We start from the raw sequence: 27483 nt of genomic DNA on the forward strand, positions 1-27483 counted from the left end.
TGCTCTTACCTCTAATTAACCACCAAAAAGCTAGAAAAGGAAAAGTGACTGAAGTGGTATATGACAGCTTTCAGCAAGAACATGAGACCCTTAGTTCAAGCCCCAGTCAGACACCAAAAAAAAAAATCTATGAATCATGGGTATATATGAGGTACAAACTAAAGTCATAGATAACATATTAAATAAAATAGTACCAGAAAACTTCCCAAACCTGAGAAAGAGAATCATCAAGGTATCAAGGTTTATGAAGCTGGGGCTGGGAAGGTGGCTCAGTGGTAGAGCGCTTGCCTTGCATGCCTGAGGCCCTGGGTTTGATTCCTCAGCACCACATAAGAAAAAAGAAAAAAGCCGGAAGTGATGCTGTGGCCCAAGAGGTAGAGCGCTAGCCTTGAGCTGAAGAGCTGAGGGACAGCGCCCAGGCCCAGAGTTCAGGCCTCACGACCGGACCCAAAAAAACAAACAAAAAAAAAGGTTTATGAAGCTCATAGAGAACACAAAGCAGGCAAGATCAGATATTAAACAGAAATTAAGCATAAATGTATTATACTTAAAACACTACATGTACAGAACAAAGACATTGGAAATGTAAAAGGGGAAAAGGGAGTGATGAGCTACTTACAAAGGCAAGGCCCTTTGAATAATAATGTATTTCTGAACACAATACATATTCTTCCTGGTAGCCAACAGAATTACCTCCAAAGTATACAATATTTTATAACATAAAGCAAATCTTAGCAAAGAAGAATACTGATGTAATTACCTGTGTTCTGTCAGATAATAATGAAATTAAAGTAGAATTCAACAGCAAAAAGAAACTTCAGAAAATATTCAAGCACATGGAGAATGAATAATACATTGTTCAATGTGAGTCATTAAAGATGCAAGGTAAGGACAATTAGAAAGTTACTAGAATCTAAGGAAAATTAAACAACCTATCAAAATCCTTGGAATATAACATAGATAGTGCCAAGAAGAAAGTTAATAGCTCTAAGGGTCAATGTGAAAAACACAGAAATCTCATGGATGCACCTCATTCTCCCAGAAAAAAAAATAGCAGATGGAAATAAATAATAAAGATCATGACAGAAATTAATGAAGGGGAGACTACAAGAATTACACATGGATATCAGTAAAAATAGAAAGCTAATTCCTAGAAAAGGTGAGATTGATAAATCCATAATTTAACCAAAGTAAGTAAAAGAAAGACTCAAATTAGCAGAAAGAATGGCATCACTTCATTTGTTAGGAAATGGAAAGACTTGGAAAAAAAATTGTATTAAATGAAGTAAGCCAGGCCCAAAACAACACATGTCCCATGGTTTCCCTTATTTGCAATAACTAGTATATGTCTGAGACAAGTAGAAAAGGTCAAAAGCTATGGACATATGACCAGATAAGATGAAGTTAAGTGAAATGAACCCCAAGTTAGGGACACAAGTGGCTTTTTTCTTTCTTGCTATTGTTTCTAACTTATTTATAAGGAACCATGTGATATTTTGTTGCTTTGTATGTTCTTCCCCCATGATATAACCCCTGTTTTCACTGTATTTGATGTTGGTCTAATTTGAGGAAGAGAAGGGAAAAAAATGTTTAAATAGGAATACAGGTGGACCCACTGCAACAATGAGATGCACACTATATTGAAAAGCAAACTTCACAATTTAGACAAGGAGGGGAGTGTAGTTGTGGAGGTGGGAGGCAAGGGATGGTAGGGGAAAAACCAAAGAGGAGGCAACAATGCTTGATAAGAAACGTACTCATCTACTGAGAGGCATCTGGGTTGGTTCCATATCTTAGCTTTGGTAAATAATGCTGCAATAAACATAGTTCTTCTGATAGCTTTAGTATGGTCTTGTTTGTGATCATTCAGTTAAATGCCCAAAAGTGGGATTGCTGGGTCATAGGGGAGCTCTATGTCTTTTTTTTTAATTTTATTTTATTTTATTTGTGAACATACTGTACAGAGGGGTTACAATTGCATGGGCAGGATAATGCGTACATTTCTTACCAAGCATTGCAGCCTCCTCCTTTGTTTACCCTTCCCATCCCTTCCCTGCCTCCCCCCTCCCCCAAGCTCTATGTCTTTTGAGGAAGCTCCATACTACTTTCCAAAGTGGTTGAACAAGTTTACACTCCCACCAACAATGCAATAAGGTCCCCTTCTGGCCACATCCCCTCCAGCATCTGTTGTTATTAGAGTTCTTGATTGTAGTCATTCTAACTGGGTTGAGGTGGAATCTCAATGTTGTTATGATTTGCATTTCTTTTATGGCTAGAGAGGATGAGCGGTTCTTCATGTGTCTAATGGCCATTCTTATTTCCTAGATGCATGGATCAAGAAAATGTGGTATCTATACACAATGGAATTCTATGCCTCCATCAAAAAGAATGATATCACCCCATTTGCTAGGAAATGGAAAGACTTGGAAAAAAATTATATTAGGTGAAGTAAGCCAGGCCCAAAGAAACATAGGTCCCATGATATCCCTTATCTGCAATAACTAGTATATGTCTGGGACAAGCAGAAAAGGTCAGATGATGTTAAGCAAAATGAACCCCAAGATAGGGACACAAATATCTTTTTTCTTTCTTGCTATTATTTCTAACGTATTGATAAGGTACCATGTGGGGTGTTTTTTTTTTGTTGCTTTGTATGTTCCTCCCCCACAGCATAACCCCTGTTTTCACTGCATCTTGTAGCTACACTTCTCTAATTCAGGGAGGGGAAGGGAAAAAACAAAATGCTTAAATAAGAATACAGATTGACCCACTGTAACAATGAGATGTACAAAACACTATGTTGAAAATGAACTTAACAACTTTGGCTGGGCAGGGGAGATGGTAGTTGTGGAGGTGGGAGGGAAGGGATGATAGGGGAAAAACAAAGGAGGAGGCAGCAATGCTGGATAAGAAATGTACTCAATACCTTGCTCATGTAACTGTAACCCCTCTGTACAATATTTTTACAATAAAAAATTTATTTTTAAAAAAGAAGAAATGTACTCATTACCTTACATATGTAACTGTAACCCTTCTGTACCTTGACAATAAAATTAAAATGTTCATGATAAAATGAGTATTTTGAAAAAAAACTAAATTATCTCTCACTCTATATAAAAATCAACTCCATATAGATCAAAGATCTTGATATAAGACATGAAACTTTGAAACTACTACAGGAAAACATGGAGAAAACACTAGAAGATATAAGCACATGTAATTATTCTTTCTGAGTATAACCTCCATTGTCCAGAATAATAACTGTTAACTGAATTAACTTTAAAAGTTCCTGAATAGCAAAAGAAACATTTGCCTGAAACCAAGGGAACTATATAGAATGGGAGCTGTCCACCAGTTACTCAATGAGAAAGGATTAATATCAGAATCAAAAATTAAAAACAAACAGTAAAAGGAGAAATAGCCCAATTAATAAAAGAGTAAGCAAACTGAATAGATAGTTCTCAGAAGAAGAAGCACACATAGCCTTAGTCATAAAGAAAATGCAAAATCAAAACTACACTAAGATACCATCACACCCCAAGTCAAAATGCCAATCATTAAAAAACTAACAACAACAAATGCTATTAAGGACATAGGGGAAAGGAATCCTAATACAATGTTGGTAAGAATATCAACTAATGCAGCCACTATGGAAATCAGTATGGCAGTCCCTCAAAAAAAAATAGAACTACCTTATGATCCCACCATATCACTGTTAGGCATTTATCCAAGGGGTTTAAACTAAAATACATGAGAGAGACCAGCTGACTCATGTATTCTGTTCACAAGAGTCGAATAGTGGAATCAGTCAAGTTACCCAACAACTAACGAATGGAAAGAAAATAATGTTCATACATTACTCTGTCATAAAGAAAATGGAATTATATAAGTTGCAAGAAAATAAGTAGAACTAGAGGTCATCATATTGAACGAGATAAGCCAAGCTCAAAAAAGATACCAGATACCACATTTTCACTCATTTGTGGCACAGAAATCTCAGAAATACACATTCATCAGACATATACATCTATACATCACACATGCATGTGTGCATACATCCATACATGCAGCAAATGATTGTAACTGTTGGACTTTGGGGAAGGGTGAAAAAGAACAGTGAGAGAAAAACAGAAGGGAGGAGAACAATAATAAAATACACTTTCTCTCCATAAAGACTCTTCACGGAAATGCACTGAAAGCTGTTTAATAATAGAAGGGGTAAGATGGACAGGGAACAAGAAAACAGTAGCAGAGTTAATCTGACTAAAGTACATGCATTTATGAAATACCATAGTAAAGTAAATCTTCTTTGGGTTTTTTTGTGATTTGTTTATTGCTTTTTAGTTTTTTTGTCAGTTGTGGGGTTTGAACACAGGGCCTAATCACTATCCCTGAGTTCTTTTCTGCTCAAGGCTAGCACTCTACCACTCTGAGCCACAGCTCCATTTCCAGTTTTCTGCTGATTAATTAGAGGTAAGAGTTTCATGGACTTATGTAAGATGATGCTAAGTGAAATGAACTCCTAGATATGGACACAAGAGGTCTTTCTTTGTTGTTATTTTTAATGTACTATGTGATTTTTTTGTTTCCTTTGTATGTTCTTCCCTCTACGGTATATCCCTGTTGTCACTGTACTTGATTTTGGTGCCCTGCATCTTGTATATACATTTGTCTAATCTGGGGAGGGGAAGGGGAATAATAAAACAGTGAAACAAGGACACAGGATGACCCACTACAACAATGATACCCACAAGACACTATACTGCAAATGAACTTTACAACTTTGGGAGCAGGGAAGAGTAAGGGAGGTGGAGAAGGGAAGGGATAGTGGGAAAACAACAAGGGAAGGGGTAACGATGCTTGACAAGAAATGTACTCATTATCTTACTCATGTAACTGCAACCACTCTGTACAGCATCTTTACAATAGAATAATTTTTTTAAAAAAAGAGTTTCATGGACTTTTTACCTGGGCTGGCTTTGAACCAAAATCCTCAGATCTCAGCCTCCTGAGTAGTTAAGATTACAGGTATGAATCACCCATGCCCAGCTGTGAAACTTCTTTGTTTTTTGTTTGTTTGTTTTGTCATTGTGGGGCCTGAAGTCTGGGCCTTGGCACCATCACTCAGCTCTTCAGCTCAAGGCTAGCACTCTACCACTTGAGCCACAGTGCAACTTGCGAGTTTTTCTGCCTCTGTGGTGCTGAGGAATTGAATCCAGGGCCTCATGCATACAAGGCAAGCACTCTACCACTGAGCCACCTTCCCAGCCCTGAACCTTCTTTGTAAAATTAATATATACTAACAAATTACAGGAAAGTAAAACAAGCTTTATTGAGGATGGGTACCAGCAGTGGAGAGGGCCAGTAAATAAATAAGAAATAGCCAATTAAACTGTATATTCAAATCAACATTTACTATCTGAAAATCTTTTGAAAAAAATAGGTATTTTATTGTAGAATATAGATCCACTAGAACCCAAATCTATAGCAACTCAAACACTAATTGTACAACATTTCAATACATGATTTATACTTCTTTTAATTTGTTAGTATCTTTAGTTGTACAAAGGGGTTTCAATTCAACATGAAGTGACTAATTTTTAATACAAATGTGCCTTCATCATAAGAGCAGCTATAACTGTTTCTTCCAAATTTAGTTTGCCCAACCACCTTCTGTATATTTTCAAATAATGACCACGAATGATCTAGTAAGGAAATGCTTACAGATACAAAAATATCAAAGGTAAGTTCAAAGTGACTACCCAAAGGTCAAATCAGCCTCATATGCTTCTCTTTTGGGGTGGGAATGGCAGGTACATTTCTGTTTGCCCAATATAATGATTTATCTTCTATTGAGTCAACTGTTAGGTTCTACATAAAATTTATATTTTGATAAATGAAAAATAAACATGATGAATCACAGCAGGGATCATGATTTTTATGGAGTAAAAGTACAGGTGTTCATTAGAATTCGGGAAACATAAAAGTTGTGGGGTTTTTTTTAATTGTTTTTGGTTTTTTGCCAATATGAGAGGGAGTTTCCACAACTAAAAGCATCGGAGAGAACATAGCATGGGGTTCTTGTCCTTCATCTGTTCAGCTATGAGGCTCAATCTGCTAGCACTGTGGGAGGATTCCAGGATACCACACAATAATAATCATAATCATTATTATGTTGGGAGACAAGATGTCCCTTTTACTGGTGAAAATAATAAAACTCCTCAGGGAAGTTGCACATCACATTGTAAATCATTTCTTTTAGCAACAGTGTTAAGTCTTCTGAATGACAATTTCTTTTTCTCCTCCAAAGGAAATGCAGTTCAGAGTATTCACTATAGGTACAAATAAAATTACAAACTAGAGACGATTTTCCGAGTAAGAGCTACTTTGGAAAGTAGGGGTATGTTGGTTCTTGAGTTATTTCTGAGAGCAATGGAAGGAAGGTGATTATCACTGGCATTCTGCTCCAGACCTGGATGGGAACTAGGGCAAAGTAGATGGAATCACAGTCCATTAAGTACCCTTAGTTCTCAAGGGGCAACAAGGGGTCCACACATGCTCTCTGCTTGTCTTTGTAACTCCTGCCTTCATAAAACCCCTGTGGAGGGCTGGGAAGATGGATCAGGTGTAAAGTGCTTGTCTTGCATGTATGAGGCCCTGGATTGCATTCCTCAGCACATGTAAGCAGTAAAAGCCAGAAGTAGCACTGTGGCTGAAGTGGTAGAGCACTAGCCTTGAGCGGAAGAGCTGAGGGACAGCGCCCAGGCCCAGAGTTCAGGTTCTACGACCACCACTACCAACAACAACAACAAAAAAAAAAAAAAACCCTGTGGTTTTACAGACTGTAGGGCAAGAGCACATGGCCACAACCTCACTTCCACCCTCCGATGAAAGGCCAATTTCTCAAACACGCATTCTGCATTTGAGGTAGCTGCAGAGACAAAGGGAGCAAGGATAGCCCATTGTCTTATCTGTGTCCATCAAAAGCATTAGCAGAAAGAACTGTAGGACAGAATAATAATTTCTTAAGTGGGATAATTAACTACTCTTCCAGTAATATATTATGGTTTCCTTCAACTTGTTCCATGATGCTTCATCTTTCAGTTCCTAAGATTTCTGTGTTAAATGGGCATTTAGATTAGATCATCTCAAATGTTCCTTTTAAACCTAAAATCTTGTCATCATATATATTATATATCTAATTCTCATATCATATTCTGACTCATAAAGTTCTCACATACCATTTTCTTAGTCAATGGAAGTCTCTCTTAGGAGAGATTTGCAAACCTATAACGCTGTTTGGGATGGTCTTGGAAGCCCAATAACTTGTAAAGATAATAATTTCACTATTGTCCAAGGAAATTCTCCATAGGATTTCTTCAGAGCAGTAAAAGAAGTAATAAGAATCAGCCGGGTGCCAGTGGCTCATGCCTGTAGGTAATTTTAGTTACTCAGAAGACTGAGATTTAAGGATCATGGTTCGAAGCCAGCCTGAGCAGGAAAGTCTATAAGACTCTTATCTTCAATAAACTACCAACAAGCTGGAAATTGAGCTGTGACTCAAGAGGTAGAGGCCTAGCCTTGAGCAAAAGAATCTCAGAGACAGTGCCCAGGCCTTTAGTTCAAACTCCAACACACACACACACACACACACACCAAAAACAATTAAACAATATATACTCTCAGGTAAATATGCAAATGATCAATTTACCACGAGAACATTTCATAACAGTCTCCTCCATTTGCCTGAAAAGAAGGAAGAAGTATAGGGATCTGGAAAAGTGGACCCTATGGACCAGTGCTAAGAGGAAAGGGAACAATTGTAGTGGTTAGTATTATAATTATATTATGAGATACGGTCTTCATAACATTATCATTGGCCTTTCTTGGAACCAAGGCCTCAACTGTTCACAATTAACGGATCCTCTCTGTACAATGAACTGCTATTTTTCCTTCTATTGACATAATGCACTAAATCTCCCAGAACAGCTCATATGTGGGTAGTTTATCACTAAATCCCTTTCAGAATACAGAGAGCAAATAAAGCTCTTTAAATGCAACATAAATAAAGATAAGGGTCTGCCCACAAAAGAACTGGATCACTTGCTGTGCAATACACTATAAGTCACAGACTTTTAGGCCAAGAAGGTGAGAAGGTTATGACCATACATACTCTGCTGGTCTGTGGGCCAAAACAGTGCCCAACCCTGAGAAAGTTCTATGTACCTGCAGTGAAAGATGAAAATAGAAATAATGTAGCAAGTTTTTAAAATACTTAATCTACTCAATTTGTAAAGGTCAGTGGCTTATTCTCAGACCATGTCCCTCCTCCATTTGGCAATTAAAGATCTGTTCTTTATCAATTGTTTGCCTCATCACTTTTCTTTTTCAATTTTATTGATCCAGCATAAAATGCAAATGCCTGAGAATCACTCAGAGAGTAACTCTTTATGTGTAAAGACTGACCACAATTTGCCAAAAACTATATAGATCACAGAGTTTGGCTGTTTTGAAGCAGCAAAGAATTGATTGCTTCTATAGTCTGTCCACAGACAAATATAGTGAAATTAGAATGTGAAGCTGTGAACCTAAATATCCAAAAGTTCCAGTTGTAGAATAACAATTAATGGGGATGGCATACAATTCCTGCAAAGAGGTGAGTACACAGAGCATACCTGTGTTAGAATAATGGCACCGCCAGTAAAGTTGGAATTCATATGCCAAGATGCTCACCATGTTCAAAGAAAACAAAAGGCTTCCACAGATCCAGAACAAATCTGCAAGAATTGTGGTGGATCTCAAAGTCTGAAATCAACAACCTTCTACTCATGTTAAGGTCTTGATTAAATAATAAGAAAGCGAAATACTCTCAAATCAATTCAAAGATTTCCACCGGGCAAATAGGACCCACACATTTGTAATAGTATATTTAATGTATGAGCATACATAGTATATTTAGGGGTAACAGGAAAGGAAATGCAACCCAGTTTTTTTTTCTTGCTAAGGCATTGACATTTAGACCTGAACTATTTGTAACAGCACTCAGCTGTTCAAGCGTGGTCAGATATGTCAGATAGCTGTAGAAGCATGTTTCTGAAAACTGAAAAATCTCAGTTGGGGAAAACACAAATCGTATGCTTTATCCACCTTGCTTAGAGAAAGAGCTGCAGGTGACAGAGTTGGGTGGCAAAAATTGCAGTGTCAATTTTTGAAGTAGTGTTGGTAGTGATTCCAGTGAAGTTGGGAGAGGTGGAAGAGAATGATGAACGGAGCGAGAATGATCAAGATGCATTATTTACAAATAAGCATGTTGTATTGAATACACCTCTTAAAGATAATAAAATAAAGATGGTCCAGGCAGAGAGTGCAAAAAATAAATAAATATATAAAGCTAAACATCTAATTTCTGAGTGGGACCAGAATACAGGAAATAGGGTTTGTAAAAATAACACATGTATCTACTGGTGAAGCCAAAATAAAATTTAATTGTAGCTTAGGAAAAAAGCGTAAAAAATATATTCAGTATATTATTATTATACTTGCAGTAATCTTAAAATGTCAAAGTCTCCCAGAGTTCACAGAGTTCTATGAAAAGCTATATAATACAGGTAACAACATGGCAAACATTTGTTTACTGTATTTGTTTAACAAACCAGACATAATTTTAATGAAACCAAGAAGGGAATTGATGCATGGAGGTAACTGTGACATTAAAATTGGCCCTAAAATGTGAAATATGAATAAGATTCTCAAGTAATAAATATATTAAAATAAGTAATGTGTTCTAAAAGGAAACTGGTTCCCTCTCCCTCCACCGTCTTGTTGCTCATATTCTTGTGTTTCAGGTGATCTTTAGTGGCTGTTCAGAACAGGGACCAGCAACACTACATTTGTCAACACATTACTACTCCTGCAATGTACTTCTATGTGGAGTCTCTCCAATTACCAAGTGCCCTCACAGCCTTTATTTTTAAAAACTGGCACACAGGTATCTCCCTCTAATTCTGTACACCCACCTCATTTATTCACACAATAGGATACAGCCATAAACAAAAGCCAGGTGACTTATGCAAGCATTTTATCAGGGATTACATCAAGGATAATCTGAGATTGCAAAGCAAATAAATATTACTCCCTAAATACAATCCATTAATTCCATTGTCTTAAATATAAATATTTCTGCAGAAGCAAAGTCGTAACTGTTAACATTTAATCTTCACTGAAAACAATCCATTACCTATGCTAAATGGACCAGAGCAATGAAAACAGCATCAAGTACCCGGACCTGTTGGTACATTTGGTCCCCAAATCCTGACTATACAGACAGAGAACACAGATCACTGGCTCCATAATCAAATTAAACTTTCCCTGAACTACAAACAGTGTGCCACAAGCAAACTGTGGCATTTCTGTCCAGAAGGCCTTGCCTGCCCAATTACATCCATCTCACCCCAAGCCTATGATTACTGGAGCCTGCTGAGGATCAAATGTTAAAAAAGAAATGTACTCATTACCTAACCTTTGTAACTGTAACCCCTCTATACATCACCTTTACAATCAACATAAATTAAACAAAACCAAGAAAATAAGATGCAGTCAAAAAGGAGGGCAGGCAGGACTTGTCCTGTTGTCCTCTTACCCTTCCCTATGTGGCCAGACACTTCCATTGTTTTGGACTACCTTGTTTGGAGTCCTCTTTGCTCATGTGTTTGGTTGTGAACTTTTCCTCTTCAGGTTTTCTAAGGACAGGACAGGAACCGGAGGTGACAAAGAATAGTTTTAAGGTAGTAGAAATCAGAGGATACATTTAGGCATTAAAAACAACAAAAAAAAAACAAAAATACCTAGAGAGCTGAGGATCCAATGAGTACTTGTCTAACAAGCATGAGGCCCTAATTTCACTACCCACCTTCACATAGCACATATATATTTATGTAAATGTCATAATGAAACCCCCTTGTACAAATAATATATGCTAATTTTTAAATCTTTTTTTAAAAAAAAGCTCCTAGGAAAAGGAGAGAAACATGAAGATCTTTCCAAACAAGGCCTTTGAGAACCTCTATTCTCTATTATCATCACAATCACATTCCTCAGACATTCTCTAACATACTAGAATTTGGGATATTTCCCTCAATCCTTAAAACATGTCACATTTCACTTTTAAAGTCCAGGTCTTTTCTTTTACTGAAATAAATATCCTTATTTTCCAAAAGGATTTTTAAAATTCTAATTAAGGTAATGCTAAGAAATACTCCAACTTAATCTTTTAAATTACACATATCATATATATATATATATATATAAATTATATGGTAGGGATTTCCCATCATTGAGTTGGTAGTAGATAAGCTATCTGGCCATGAGCAATTCTACATGTGATATTAAGCATGTGTGCAATTGGAAATGGCAGAGGAGAAAGACTAGCATTCCAGCAGCTCTAAATTTATTCTTCTTTTAAGAGTTGGGTTGTACTGAATCTGTCATGTCTATCAGGCACCCAGATCAGAAAATCTACTACATAGTTGCCTATATAAATCGAGGTGGAGATAACATCTCAAGCACATATATTAAAACCTAAAGGCTTAAAATGGATTAGATCACCCAGCGGAGAAGAATACTCAAGTGAATGGATGGAAGAAAAGAAGGGAAGATGAGAGGGAGGGAATAAAAAGGAAAAAATACACTCACCTGCCAGAAAACAACTGTTTCCTGAGGAAAACTGAGGTTCCTTATAGAAAGAAATACAAACAAAGCCTGGCCCATCTGGAATATCCCCTCAACTTCACCAACATGCCACTATGACGTGACAGGTAGCGTGCTAAGGGAAGGGCATCAACAGAACAATGAAAGGGAGACCCTGTCCTGAACAGCACAAGCAGCAAGAAATGCATATCAGACCTTGATGTATAAGAACTAGCATGTATACCAGGAGGACAGAAAGAAGAATTTGGCCTAAGGAAAGAAATCAGAAGAAGTCTCAGGAGTGACAAGACACTTCAACTAGATAGTGAGAAAAAGTGGACATTCACTAAGAAGGTAAGTGGGAGAGGGAAAACTTCAGATAAAGTGACTATTTTCTAGGATTCCCTCTCTGCTCATTCTCTAGGATTCCCTGTCCTCAGTGACTAAACTATCAGTGAACTGAACTAGACTTTTAAACTACTGCAGAGATTTTTCAACAGTTGTCTCCAGCTCATCTCCTACTTGAGCATCTGGAGAAGTGACCTACCAAATTTACACAGGCAACAGAAAGGAATTATACCAAGGTGAGCCTTACAAGTACAGACCAAAGGGAAAGGAGATAAGAAAGAGTAACACAGACCAGAGAAAGCAGATCAAACTATATAATGGACATGTATGAAAGTATCACAATGAACGTCTGTATAATGCACATAAGCTAATAAGAAAAGAAAATGTGTGGATCATCATTATGACCAATTGCTTGCCTACACATTCCAAACCCAGTAAGTAGGAAGAAAACCTCACCAGCTAGCCCAAGCTTAACATTTCATTATATTCTACGAACTGATAAAATCCAAGAATTATGCATTCAATTTTAAACCAACTGTTTTGGGGAATGTATAGAATTCTTTACCAAGCAACAAGATTTTTACAAGACAGTTCTTATTCTTACCTCCATGGGAAAAGCTTTGAAATTAACGGTGTGCTCAGAACCACGCTGGTTTTCTCTTCCCCAATGAAATCTAACTTCATACAGCTCAAATTCATGCCCTTGGGGCAATGGTCCTCCAGACAGAACTGAAAAGAGAAAATAAGTTTTACTGAATTACATCTGTGTATTGGCCTGGCACAACATGCCATCTGGGTTTGCCTAATATTCTTGTTCTGGTTATTCTGATACAAAGAGCCTAGAAAACTTGGGGGTGATGATAATACATGTGTTTTAAGATCTTTACTCAGAATTAGACAAAGAAAAGAAATTTTTCCTTGAGACTTAAGCTTAACAGACTAGAAGATATTCTGAGACTCAAACATGTGGCTATAGACCTATCAATAAACCAAATTGTGTATTTATATTATCTGTTGATCCTAGCAGGGTTCCAACTTAGGTAACAGACTTAGGCTAACAAAATTAACCAAGAAAAGAACTAATACAAAGTCAATCTGTGTATTACATACAGTGCAAACAAAATAAAATTATGATAAATTATGACAATTAACAATACTCAAATTATTAAAATCAGTTCCACAAGGCACTGTCCCTATTCTGAAAATAACACAGAACTCTGTCCCAAACCAGGGCACACTAAAAGATATTGAGAATTACATTTGGAAGAGAATCTGTCTTTAAGTGATAAAGAACATTTTAAAATACTTATTGATGGTATAGGTAAAAGCTTTTATTAAAATGTATTACAAAAAATGGCCACTCTCAAAACAAATAAACATTATTTCATCCTGAACATTTCCTCTCTCCAATTCTAAAACAGTATCAGCTAAGAATTTAAAGTTGTTTTCAGTCAAAAAAAAAAGCTTCACCAATAAACACTCTATTGCTGCACACATGTGGGTGGCATTTTGGAATAACAAATTCCAGATTTCTCTATTGAGAACAGGTGCCTGTCTACCCCCAAATACAAAAAAAAAAAAAACAGATGCAGAAATATTTGTTTGTTTGGTTGCTTCTTACTCAGTGTCTTATTCTAGATAGGCTTTAAGGACTCTTATGTCGATGTACATATAATACATTTAGAATGCATAAATTAGCACACGGAAATAAGGCAACAAAGAGGCAGAAAATGGATGGAGAAATGAGCCTATCACACAAGGTGAAGGTGATGAAGTCCTTGTGAGAGGTGTCTCCCAAATTTGTTTCTTAGCTTTCTATGGGCTCCAATAGAAAGAAAAAGTGTCCACTATCAAAAACAATTTAATTCTTCATTTTAGCTCCTTAAAATTCACCTCAAGGGGAAATGAGGTAAAATGCAAGGGAGTTACAATAAACATAAGATCATGTTACAGAATCGCATAGTTCTTCCTAATGTTTAACCTAATTTACATTAAGAAAATTAAAAACACAAAAGGATCAATGTCAGCATCCTCAGAGACGAGAAGAAAGGGGGGCTGAGAGGGTTAATTCCTGTGGCTTGACCCAGTCACCCACCAAAGAACCTGCAACTAATTTATGTCCCAAGTAGGACTCGGGGACAAGGAAACCCAAATTCAGTATCTATGAACATGAACTAGAAAACAATGAATTCTTTAAGCCTAGATTTCTAAACTGCAGTTCCTCTGCTCCTATTTTCTAAGACAATCAAAACAATCAAATACATGGATCAAGAAAGTTTATAGACATTCACAACTGCTCTAGAGGCTTACTCCATTTTCCTCATCTGTAAACATCCAAACTGTGGGTTTAAGAATGCGTGTGACTTTTTTTTTTTCTAAGCAGATGTCACAGTCTCTGAATATACTCACACCACTCAAATTCCTTGGTTTTCCAAATTTGGTCTTAAGAAAAATGGGAAAAGAGATTATGAATCTACCCACTTTGTACCTTATCATCCAAATCAGAAAGAGGAAGAGGAGGAGAATATTTAGAATCTCACATCTCATCCACCTGCATCATCAGAAAGAGAAAACACCCTTAACTCAGTATTATGCACAGCATAAACCAACCTGAAGCTTCAGGGGTCATTTCTATACTTCTCAATTTTTAGGAGAAGGTTGTTCTCTTAGAGGAGGTTTGGTTGCATGTTACTACAAGAAAGGAAAAGGAAGAGAACAAAGAAGAGGAAGAGGAAAATGATGAGAAAGAGGAAGAGGAGAGGGAGGAGGAAGAGGATGAGGAGGGAGAAGGGAAAGGAAGAAGACGGAAAGGGATAGGAGGAGGAGAAGGAGGAGGAGAAAGAAGAAAAGAAGAAAAAGAAGGGCTGGGAAGGTGGCTCAGTGGTAGAGCGCTTGCCTTGCATGCATGAGGCCCTGGGTTCGGTTCTTCAGCACCACATAAGCAGAAAGAAAAAAGCTGGAGTGGCGCTGTGGCTCAAGTGGTAGGTCGCTAGCCTTGAGCTGAAGAGCTGAAGGACAGCGTTCAGGCCCCATGACCGGACCCAAAAAAAAAAAAAGAAGAAGAAGAAAAAGAAGACTATTATGGTAACAATGACAACCACCACCACAAAATGAGAAATAGGAAAGAGAATTTTAAAAAAATCTCTCTCCAAGTCCCTTTATCCAATATACTCAATGCACACACACACACACACACACACACACACACACACACACACTTTCTAAATCTGTTATGGAACAGTCTACCAGTACTTTCTTGCAGAAAAGGAAAATACACCTGACTTTGACAGTGATTTCAGGGGAAGAGAAAGAAAGTCCTGTTTCAAAAACACATTTCACAGCTGGGTACCACCAGTGACTCACATCTGTAATCATAGCTACACTAGAGGCTGAGATCTCAGCATAACAGTTCAAAGCCAGCCCAGGCAGAAAAGTCTCCAAAACACTATCTCCAAGAACAAGCAAAATGCCAGACTGCAGATGTGGTGTAAAAAAAAAGCCAAATGAGAACAAAAGGCCTTGAGTTCAAGCCCCAGAATCAGCACCCAAAAATATAAAAACCCAAAATCCCACAGGATCAATGCCAGGGTTTGTTTTTGTTGTTTTGTTTATTTTGCTTGCTTAGTTATCAAGTCTCAATATGTATTCTAGGCTGGCCCAGAACTCTCAATTGTCTTGCCTCTGCCTTCTGAGTACTGGGTTTATAGGCCTGTGCCACTATTTCAGCCCCAGTATGTCTTTAAAAGCAATAAAACACAAGGGATGCCTATAATCTCAGCTACTCATGAGGCAGAGATCAGGAGGACAGCAACTTAGGCCAAGCCAGACAAAAAAGTAGCAAGACCCTCATCCCAACCAACTTGTCAGGTATGCTATGGCAGGACATGCCTATCACCCCAACTTGAGAGGCACAGGTAGGCCAAGCCCTGAGCAAAAGCACATATGAAAAATAAATCTAAAGGGCTGGGGACATGGCTTAGGTTGTAAAGCACCTGCCTAAAAAGCACGAAGGCCTAAACTCAAACCCCAGTATTGCCAAAAATAAATGAATAAAAGTAATCATGCCTTTAGCTTAAAACTTACAGAGATCAAATTTTAAACATCTTGGAAATTTAAGTTTCACAGATCCATGCATTGAAGAGAAGTTCAAAGCCCCAGAGGTCCATTTACAAATATTCCCAGTCATCTACTCCATTGGACCAAACACTGTATAGAACATTGGGGGTTTTGATAAAATAGACAATATTCCTGATCTCATGGATCTTATGATCTACTGGGCTAAAATGTAAGGTCATTAAAAAATGACAAGACACTAAACTCAAAGTTTATGAGGCACTACCTGTTCATCTCCTGAGAGTGATTGTGTTTATAGACTAAAAATAAATCACAGCTGTGTTTTACCCATTTGGCCAGATCCTCTTAAGGCATTATTTTCCCCCTTTTAAAGCTTATATTCATAATAAAATCATTCATACTAAAAGATATACTCTTCCTCCATTACTGAATATCAGATTTTGATGAGTGATATTTGGTCACTACAGGGCAGGTGCAATAGCAATAATGACATTACATCAAAAGAGCAACAGCGAAACAACATGCAGATTGTGCTGACCATAGGCTGATTGTCCTTGGAATAACAAACTTGTAGAAAGAATATAAAATAAACTGATAACACTGCCACCACCTCCACTTCCTTAGATGCTTCTTAGGAGACATAGCCACCCTCGATGGGAAAATACAATCACCTCTCAAATGATGTTTGATCCTGGTTGTGTCTAGAAGAAACAACTGGTCTATGGAAGATGTATGCTTCTCATTGATTTTCTATGCTATCTGTCCATATTGATATTTTGTATAGTCCTTGGCAGAAAAATGTTCCCCACCCCTACTAATACTGTAGATGCTGGACAACATTGTGTCCTTCCTCTCTGAATGTAAAATACCCATTTTATGATACATAGTAATGCCATGGTTTATGAGAGATATTTGTTATAAAGGTGATGGTTGTGGATGAGGGGGATGTTTGAGTTTATCTCTTCTTTGTGTGCCAGTACTAAGGTCAAGGATTTGAACTCCAGACCTCATTCTAGGCTGGCATGATACCACTGAGCCATGCCTCCAGCCCTGTTTTTCCCTGGTTATTTTTAAGAAAGGGTCTCAATTCCTGCCTAAGCATGCACATCAGCCACAGTCAGCCTACTTTCAACTTCCTGTCATAGAGGGTATCACAGGCAGCTTTGCTTCCATGACATGGAATCTTGTAGACTCTTCTGCATGCTCTGGCCTGGCATCATGGTCTTCTCATTGTCAGCCTCTCAAGTAGCTAGAATTACTGGCTTGATCCATTGGTTCATGGTGTCTTTAGTGATGTCACTATAGAATATTGCCTTTCCAAAGGACGATTAAGGAGCAATAAAAACCAATGGCAGGTACCACAACAGTATTAGATTCCAGTACTATAGACCTACTCCATACAGACTAATAAAAGAACAATTCATCTTTAAGATTTGGCTTCTGAGTGATTTTGGATTTCTATATTATAGTCCCAAAGCCACAGATATTTTTTCTGACGATAATCCATAATTTATTGTTTTGGCTTGATTACTGTCTCCCATTCAATCAAATTTATCTCTGTTATTGAAACACAGTGTACTTACCAATAAAATATGTACCATTCAATATGTATGTGGTATGTGTGTGCACGAAAAAAGAAGCAGATTAAAGAAAGTGTCCAAATAATCAAGCTCCCCAGTTAGCTAACAATAAATAATACAGAATCATGAAAAAAATCATATCTGATATTTCAATAGACAGAAAATGCAGAGCCACTTTAGTGAAAATAATTCAATATATTTTGACAAGTCTGTCTGTACATAAGTAAAGTTACTAAGAACCACTAGAAAAGTTTTCATGAAGGGGGAAAGTATGATTGATAATAATAATTATGTAGCCTAAAATTAGTATTGAAAATTATAAAGGTCCCAGAAGTAAAACTTTCTAATTAAAGTGTCTATATTAAGTTACAGTAGATGGCACAAATGACCTATCCTGATTAGCAATTTTTCTCACAATGATGACCTATTAAAAATGTCATTACCGGTTAAAAAAATGTTGTGAAGATTAGAAATACTTTGTCTTCAGATTTTAGAGATATTTCCTCCAGAGGCATATTTAGCACAAACACAACTTCTAAGTTACAAAGTTATAATTCAACTTCTTTGAATTATATACCTCAGAGGTATATAATTCAGAGGTGAATGATTTTCGTCCATGAATACTCTTTTCAATCACATAAATAAAAGTGCTTCTTCTCAGCCGGGCATGGGTGGCTCATGCCTGTAATCCTAGCTACTCAGGAAGCTGAGATCTGAGGACATGGTTCAAAGTCAGCCCAGACAAGAAAGTCCATGAAACTCTTATCTCCAATAAACCACCAGAAAACCAGAAGTGGTGCTATGGATCAAGTGGTAGAGCACTAAACTTGAACTGAAGAGCTGAGGGACAGTGCCCAGGCCCAGAGTTCAAGCCCCACGACGGGGGGGGGGGGGGAAGCCATTACTCTTGCTGGTGTGGTAGTACACACATATAATTCCATCACTTGGAAGGCTGAGGAAGGAGAATCTCAAATTTGAGGCCAACTAAGACTACATGGCAAGCCCTTGTCTTGAAAAACAAGATGTCATTACCTTTAATACGCTGCTTGTAATCAGATGGAATGACCTGTCATGGAGCAGCCTTCAACAGTCTCATGCTTTCTCACTACCTGAATCTCACAACCCTCTGGTTACCATTCTGTGCTAAGACCCTCCTCGCAGCTTCACATTCTGGAACTGCAGTAAACTACAGTCAACCATAAGCTGAAAATGCAAAATGGAAAATTCCAGAGAGAAAAACAAAACCACACTCACATTAACTTTTATAGTATGTTATTAGAATTGGTCCACTGCATTATTACTTATTGTTGTTAGTCTCTTGCTATACCTAAATTATATCTTCTCACAGGTATGCATGATAGGAAAAAAACAGGAGAGGGTTGGTGTAATCTCTAGTTAAAGTTTAGTGAGGACTACCATTATTATATTTTTTATATTTCTGCTACTTGTCACACCATCACAAATACATTTTATTGTAATTTGCCTATGCACCTTAAATGTTAAGAAATGAAATTATCTCTATGGTAGCCATAACCAACTTCTACATGCTTAAGGTGACAATAGGGCCCATAGTCTGGTTATGTCACCCCTAGAATGTGCTGACTGCCACTTTGAATATGCCCAGCTAGAAGGCCAGGGACAGTGACAGAACATGAGCCAAGACCCAGTCCAGGAGCTCCACCACTGCCTATCTCTTCAAGAACCCCGTCATATCTTCTATGCCACATGACTACTCACTGGAGTGCTATGAACTGTATCTCAGAAATTTCCATGTCACCTTCCCTCTTCCTCCAACAGGTAATAAATCAGGGCTATAGTTACTGAGTCTTTTGCATAAACCCTTAAACCAACTCCCAAACTCTCACAGATCCAGTCTCATATTAAGGGATCCCAGGTTACCTTTCCTGAAGCAACACACTAGTTCTGACTTTATTCTACAGAAAATGTAGATAATGTGTTCCAAACCACCTCTGTGCTATTATCCATATTCCTTTTTTATTTTTTCCCCATCAGTCGTGGAGGCTGAACTCTGGGCCTGGGCGCTGTCCCTCAGCTCTTCAGCTCAAGGCTAGCACTCTACCACTTGAGCCACAGTGCCACTTCTGGCTTTTTTTCTGCTTATGTGGTGCTGAGGAATCAAACCTAGCACCTCATGCATGTGAGGCAAGCACTCTACCACTGAGCCTACTTCCCAGGCCTACTCATTAATTCCTTTCATGATAACTGAATCTTCTCTTCCAGAAGCATGACAGGACTTAGCTTCCCTGTACTATCTCTAGACCCTCCACGTCTGTCTTTTGTATGTTGTCCCTTCTGCCCACCACACCTCTAAGCTATTCACCCTTCAAGGATCATTTCAAGTGACACAAGAAGTTCCTCTACAACCCCTTTCTCTAATAGCTTCCACCAAAAATAATTTCCCCTGCTGTATTTATCTTTCATGACCTATCACAGCAACCTCACAGAGAGCAGGTAATGGGTCTGGTTTATAGTTACCTTATCCGAAATTATGTAACTTAAGGTAAAACAAAGACTGTCAAATTCACCCTGCTAGTCAGAGGACACCAATGAGCACCCATGCTTGAGGTCCAGGTTCTCTCCTAATAATGCATATAGTTCTCTTAGCTTGTGGGCTTTCTAAGTCCCCTCAGGCTCTACTGACTCCCAGCACTGCAGATGAGACAGACGGGCTAGAAGCTATTTATAGACTTTCCCTCCTGGTCATTTCAGTCATAGTATATACGTGGCTTTAGAGATAAGTGAATTTATAAGTGGCAAGAAATAAGTAAATGTTGAGGGACTAGCACATAAGTTAAATGAGCTAAATACATGTGAAAGGAAAAAAATGGCAACTACAGGACAAATTAACAGCAGCCAGTATTTTCAATGATGTGATGTACAAGTGTATTTGTCATGCATAGGTACAGAGTTCTAAAATAAAAACAGTCAACAATAGGGGAGATTACATAACTTTCTCATTGAGGAAAGGACTGTTCACACCTGAACTATTGAAGTCCGTGTTGTCCAGCACCCATCAGAGGGTCTGTGACTGGAGGAAGCTGGCAGCCCAGCTACCCTCCAGAAACCCATGTCACCCAGAGGACTTACAGCAACATCCCCTTTCCTAAACCTAGATGCTATTTATTGGAAAAACGACACTGAGCAGAGTAGCTTAACATCCACGTGGTACACTCATTGCCTGTGGGGCGTGTGCAGTATTGAGAGGAGAGTTCACCAGGAAACACTGAGAAACCTATTATTTAAGAATAATGGAGCGTGAAGAACTAGCAGAGAACAGGCAATTAAAATGTAAAAGAAACATCAGGAGACTGTGTCACAGGGACCAATAGTAGAGAAGGTTTCCCAAAATTCCATTCAACTTAAACAGAGTTAAAGTAAGAATTACACACTGGCACTGGGGTGAGGGGAAAAGAGGACACCAGTGATCCTGGCCTGAGAAGTTTTAGCAGGTGAGGGTATGGGGAGGGGACAGGAGAGTTCAGCTCATGCCCATGAAATAGCTCAATTACAAATTAAGGCAATTTATCCAGATGGACTTCTATATGGGAACCAAATCATTAAAACTATGTTTAAGAAGCTATACTAAGTAAGCATAAGTATCAAATTATTATACAATTATTATAATATAATGGCCTTTTAGGATAATAGTATAATGGTTAATATAAAAAAAGAGTGAAAAAGAAAGAAAACAAAGTAACCTCAACCACTGACAGACTCAAGAAGATCTGAGGTTTTAGTAGTATGGTAAGTATAAACTCCATTTTAATTTCTTTCTTTTTTTTCTTTCTTTCTTTTTTTTTTTTTCCGTCGGTCATGGAGCCTGAACTCTGGGCCTGGGCACTGTCCCTCAGCTCTTTGCTTCAAGGCTAGTACTCTACCACTTGAGCCACAGCACCACTTCCAGCTTTTTTCATTTTGCTTATGTGGTGCTGAGGAATAGAACCCACGGTCTCATGCGTGTGAGGCAAGCACTCTACCACTGTCCAACGCTAATTTCTATTTTTAATTAAAAATAAGTGTGCTGCCAAGTGCTAGTGGTGCACAAATGTAATCCTATTTACTCAAGAGGCTGAGGTCCGAGGATAAAAGTTCAAAGCCAGCACAGGCAAAAAAGTCCATGAAAGGTTTATCTCCAATTAACCAGCAAAAAGCTGGAAGCACAGCAGTGGCTCAAGTAGTAGAGTAATAACCTTGAGCAAAAAAACTCAGAGATAGTACCCAAGAACTGAGTTCACAACCCAGAACTGGCATCACACAAAAAATAGGTGTGCTTAGTTATACAGTGCTTTTTACTTAAAATGACAACATGCTATAAATGAAGGAAATACCTCCAATCACACAACTAGAACTATACTCCAGAATTCCAGTACTTATCACCCTCGCCCCCACTTCTCAATCCTCACTAAACAAAGGGCCAAAAATTCACTAGGGCAGAATGAACAAGAGTGGAAATAACAGCCTCAGAGAAATTGAGGAGTTGCTCAAGTGGACTCAAAGGTGGTAATTCAGCAAAACAAATCTATAGGCAGAGGAAGGGCAGAGGCCAGCAACGAATACCACTGACGCCAAGTGCTATGGTTTGAATGTTTGCATGCCCTCCAAAATGCATGTTGCAACTCAGTCCCAAATGCAACAACATCACAGATGGGAACTTTCAGGAGATGATTCATGAAGTTGCAGCCTTAAGAAATGGCTTCATGCCTTACACAGAAGCTCCTGTGGCCCTTTTTGCCCGTCTGTCAGATGAGGAGACAGCAACAAGGCACGATTATGAAGCCCAGTACAAGTCTTCATCAGATGCTAACTCGACAGCCAACTTGACCTTGGACTTCAGACTCAACTGTGAAAATAAATGCCTATTATAAATTACCTTGCCTATGGTATTTTGTTATAGCAGACAAATGGAGTCACATAGCTGAAAAGACTCAGGAGATAAAGACATCAAATATTTCCCCTGAGGAAAAGTACAGAGCAGGAAAATATATTTAAGGTCTTTAAGAGAAATGGTTATGCCTCTCCCCCCTATTCTTCATAGCCAGGAAACTACCTTATATTCCCTGACAGAAGAAAAATGGGTACCAAATGGTGATGCTCCTGATGATGGCCAAGAACCAGGTGTGAGCTAGCCCTCTACTCCAAAACAAAACCAAAAACAAAAAGTAGATACGTTCCAGGGAAATCAATGAGACCTGTGAAGAGGTCTCCACAAGAAAGTCAGGTACCATGAGGAACACCAGACCCCAAGAGGTACACCAGACCCTGTGCTCAGAGCTTTTCATTCACTTTTTAGGGCCATTCTCACATACAAACAAGGAACCAAGATCATTACACATTTGATGAGACTCTCAGAGTCAAAGACAAGGACCAAAACAAGTATATGGAAGAGCCTAAAATAAACAGAACAGGAAAGAAGCAATATAGAAAAGAATGAAGAAAAGTTTCACAGTCATGAACTACTGAATGCTATAAAAAAATTTTTTTTGCCAGTACTGACCTTAAACTCAAGGTCACAGGCTGTCCCCTTGCTTTGTTACTCATAGCTGGTGCTACTCTACAATTTAAGCCATACCCCATTTCTAGTTTGATTGGGTTTGGGGGTTTTTTTCTGGTTATTTAGAGATCAGAGTCTCAAGAATTTGTCTGTCCTGTCTGGCTTTAAACCATGGTCTTTAGATCTCAGCTTTTGAGTAGCTAGGATGGTAGACATGAGCTATACAACTGGTGCCCAGCTTGGATCCCACAAGTTTTAAATTTTTTTAAAGTCACAGAACATCATATTTTAGAAATTAAAAATATGAAGCTCTGTAAGGTAGCACACACCTGGAAGCTCAACACTTAGAATTCTGAGACAGAAGGATCATGAGTTCAAAGTGAGTGTGTGTGAGTGTGTGTGTATACATATATATACTTTGTGTGTGTGTATATATATATGTGTGTGTATGTGTGTGTGTGCAAGCAAGTAAGCAAGAATTAAAACTACAGAAAAAAACTGAAAGATAGAAAATGGAATAACTTACTAGAAAATGGAGGAAAAGGAAAAGTAGGGGTAACTGAAAGAAATAAAAAGGACAGAGATAAAAACTGAGAAACACTTTTTTAGGCAGGCCTCAATATGTATGTAGTCCAAGCTGGACTCAAACTTGTAGTCCTCTTGCCTCAGTCTCCAGAGTTCTGGGATTATAAGTGTGTGCCACCATACGCATTTCTACAAACAAAACAGTACAAGAAATATATTACAATTTCAAGGAAATAAAAGACACAATTATCATGATTAAAAGGACCCACCAAATGCCCAGCACATAGAATGAAATAAATACCATGCAAAAATCTGTGGCTATAAAATTTCAAAACAGAAGGAAAGGGAAAACTATAAAAGCTTCCATACAGTGTGCAGAGACGGACTGAAAGGCATATGGCCTTAGATCTTCCCAGCCCATGACCAGGGCGAGAGAAAGTATAGAAATGACATCCAAATGATGCTTGGAATCACTTCCAAGCCAGACGACCATCCAGGTAAATCCAGTCAAGCCAAGAGGTTTAAACACAACCTTGTGGACACATCAGATAGTCCTACACTTACCCTTCACTTACCCCTCTGTCCAGAAGTTCATGGAACATAAACCTTAGAACAAATGAAATAAGAAACTCTCCACAGTGAGGGAGTAGCCCTAAAGAGGATGAATCTACATTTAGGAGAGAAGAAATCTAATTCTGGAGATAATCAAAAGACTTTACAGGTGTACTATCACTGAAGGATCCAAACTGGAGTTGTTTCACCAAGGGGAAGAAGGAAAGACAAATTGGGAAGGAGGGAAGGTGGGAAAACAATTTGATGACTGTGAATGTGCTGAAAGATCTGTCATCTGTCAGAATGTTTAGTATGAATTTATAATAAATAGATTTAAAAGTTAATAAAAATATTTTTACAGGGGAAAATATTGCTTAATAAAAGAAACAGAATATAGTCACAGCTGGAAAGAATTTAGACTCAGCTGGAAATAATAGTTTCATGAGAATACCAAAAAACTGATTATTAATCTGAATAGAAAGTACTTAAAAATAGGGGCAATCAGGTGCTGGTGGCCCACGCATATAATCTAGCTACTCAGGAGGCTGAGATCTGAATATGGCAGTTAAAAGCCAGCCCAGCCGGAAAGCCTATGGGACTCTTCTCCAATTAACCACCAAAAAGGCCAGAAGTGGAACTATGGCTCAGGTAGTAGAGCACTAGACTGAGCAAAAAGTCCAGGGACAATGCCCAGATCACAAGCTCAAGCCCCAGGACCAGCACAAAAAAAGAGGGTACATGACAATGAGGGAACAAACAAAGAGAGGTATAAAAGACCTGTCATCATTTTCCAAACATTAATACCTAATATTTAAAGCTATCTTAACTATCAGAGTACAACCGCATAAACACAGCATTAAGGAATATGGAGATCACTATACATGAAGTAGCTAAAAAGGTACAAGTACTTCAAAGCACATGTCACTAGTGAACAGAAACTAAAGGTGGGAAAAAATCAGAACCATCAAAAGGGAAGAAATCATGAGAAGCAGTGCCGGGCCTCTGAAGGATTGGAAGGTCTCTGAAGAGGCAAAGAATAGAGCTGGGGGTCCCATGTGCCCCCATGGGGCATAGGCTGAAATTCACATAGTTCTTCCCCCCTGGTGAGGCAGGGCTGAATATACACTAGCTCAATGGGGATTTGCATTTAGTCATTATCTATTCTCTCAGTAATGATGTATTAACATTTACATCAAACTTTAAAGAACTGTTTTCACTAGACAATGAATCCTCAACAACTGTCAAGCTTAATAACCAATACTCCTCCTGGTGTCAACAGGAAATGTGGCTTTGTTATATGGACCTATAAAAATTTACTTGCAGAAGTACACACAAGTACTACCTTAAGATGCTTTGTATATGCCAGCATGGTGAATATTCAATAATTTTACAATATACTTCAAAAAATATAGAATGTCTGATCATTGGTAAACATCCCAAAATTCTGATTTAAGTTCAAATCTAGGTTTGCTATTTCTCTTTGACTAAGTACATGTGATACCCAGAATCTCCTTAGGGAGCTCCAGCCGAGACAAACTCGGACCAGCAGGGAAGACCATGAATCTATGACTATCTTGTAGAATCTAAATTCACAATGAATAAAAATTAAAATCCACAGTTGGAATCAATACTTGCCTTGCTTAGTATTAAACTTTAAGATTTTATGGCTTAAAATGTCAAATTATCAATACGGATAATTTTTTCAAGCAGATGTTTGTATCTGAACATACTCTACTTTTACATTCTTCCCAAAGGTAAAGATTGTTCACTGTGAAAAGCATGATATTGTTGATTAAAATAATAATTATTTTCCTCCCCCTTATATTAAAGCTAGACATCAATTTCCCTGGAAACTATCCTCCACAAATCAGCTCGGATCCATCTCAAACAGGTTCAGATGGCAGGAGTAGGTGGTTTAAAAATAAATAAAAGCAAGAGCTTTGCCATTTAAATCTTTAGTGGAGTTTAGTGGAGTTTTTAGTGCTATTGTTTAGAATTCATTTTGCGTAGCAGAGAAATTTAAATTGAAAAGTTTATAAACCTGAAGAGCACTAAGTCTTCATCTTCCATTTCACAAAGTAGTAAAACAGTGAACAATGATTGAAATAATGTCTCTTATTTCACAAAGCACACATTCACCAGCTATGATGGATCCAGAATCATCATATATAGCAAAGCAACTGAGATCTTCTTGATTTCAGCAGCCTTAGGAAACAATTCCCAAAATGCAAAGATGTCCTGAAAACATACCTATGTTAGTTCTACTTTTAAAGTGGCACAAGTTAGAGTTCAACTCTACCATGACCTCTAGTTTACAGAACACACAAGCTTTCTAAAATACCTGATTTTGACTTCAGGATAACCTGAATGGTGTGTCCATCATTAGTGACTTCACAGTCCCGGCAGACCACATAATTTGGAGAAAGGCGGACATCCAGCAGCGAGGGGTCATATCTAGCTTCTCTGGAGTTTAGGTTAATAGGAGACTGGTATTCCCCATTGGCATCTGGAAACACCAAGCCCCATTCAACACCTAAGGTCAAAATGTAAAAAAATAAATTAAAAAAAATTAAGAACAGATTTAACATGGAAAAACAAGTTTAAATGTTTCTCTGACCCTTGATATTACAAAGAGGATCTGATACAATTTCTGTACAGAAACTTAGATGACAAATGTACAAGATACTTTTGTTATGTAAGGAATGATCTAATCTTACCAAATACCAGACACAATATCGTACACCAATGCAATATTCTATTCTTTTGTAGTTGTCCACTAGTTGTAACAGTCTATGGCTCTAAAACATTTAATCATCTTTCAGTGATCAGAAAAGATATCACAAAAGTTTCTCCTTAAATTATGATCCATAGTTAGGAACTAGTTATAACTTTCAACATGGTAGGCACATGCCCAAAACTGCCATTTTGATGCTAGTGAGCACCTCTAAAAAGAAATGAGACAGTAAAAAGTGTGTCTACATGTATACTCATGTATACATGTATTATATGTATATGCATATACATATGTGTGTGTATATATACAAAGCTGTAATAAATTAAAATTCTATCTTCTATATGGCAACAATGATTAGCTATTAGGTGCCCTATGTTGTCAGGGAACAAGTTTCTTTTTAAAAGAAGCAGGAGGAGGAGGGAAGAGGAGGAAGTGGAAGAGGAGGAAGAAAGAGGAGGAGGAGGAGGAAAGAA

General features: G+C 38.0%; 1 protein-coding gene and 1 pseudogene across 1 annotated transcript in view; one reads left to right on the top strand and one right to left on the bottom strand.

Moving 5' to 3' along the window:
* Ca8 (carbonic anhydrase VIII) overlaps positions 1-27145 on the bottom strand; it is an 88777-nt gene extending 61632 nt beyond the window's left edge. Inside the window, exons 1-3 of the mRNA XM_013009268.1 lie at positions 27118-27145; positions 26618-26809; positions 12638-12762 (exon numbers count right to left, since the gene is read on the bottom strand). Of these exons, the coding sequence (XP_012864722.1) occupies positions 12638-12762; positions 26618-26809; positions 27118-27145 (345 nt within the window). The remainder of the gene's footprint in view (positions 1-12637; positions 12763-26617; positions 26810-27117) is intronic.
* Positions 27146-27183: 38 nt separating this feature from the next.
* Positions 27184-27483, top strand: part of LOC105980429 — a 185356-nt pseudogene continuing 185056 nt past the window's right edge.

Source organism: Dipodomys ordii, unplaced genomic scaffold, assembly GCF_000151885.1.
Source record: "Dipodomys ordii isolate 6190 unplaced genomic scaffold, Dord_2.0 Scaffold9, whole genome shotgun sequence".
In the NCBI taxonomy this organism is placed as follows: Eukaryota; Metazoa; Chordata; class Mammalia; order Rodentia; family Heteromyidae; genus Dipodomys; species Dipodomys ordii.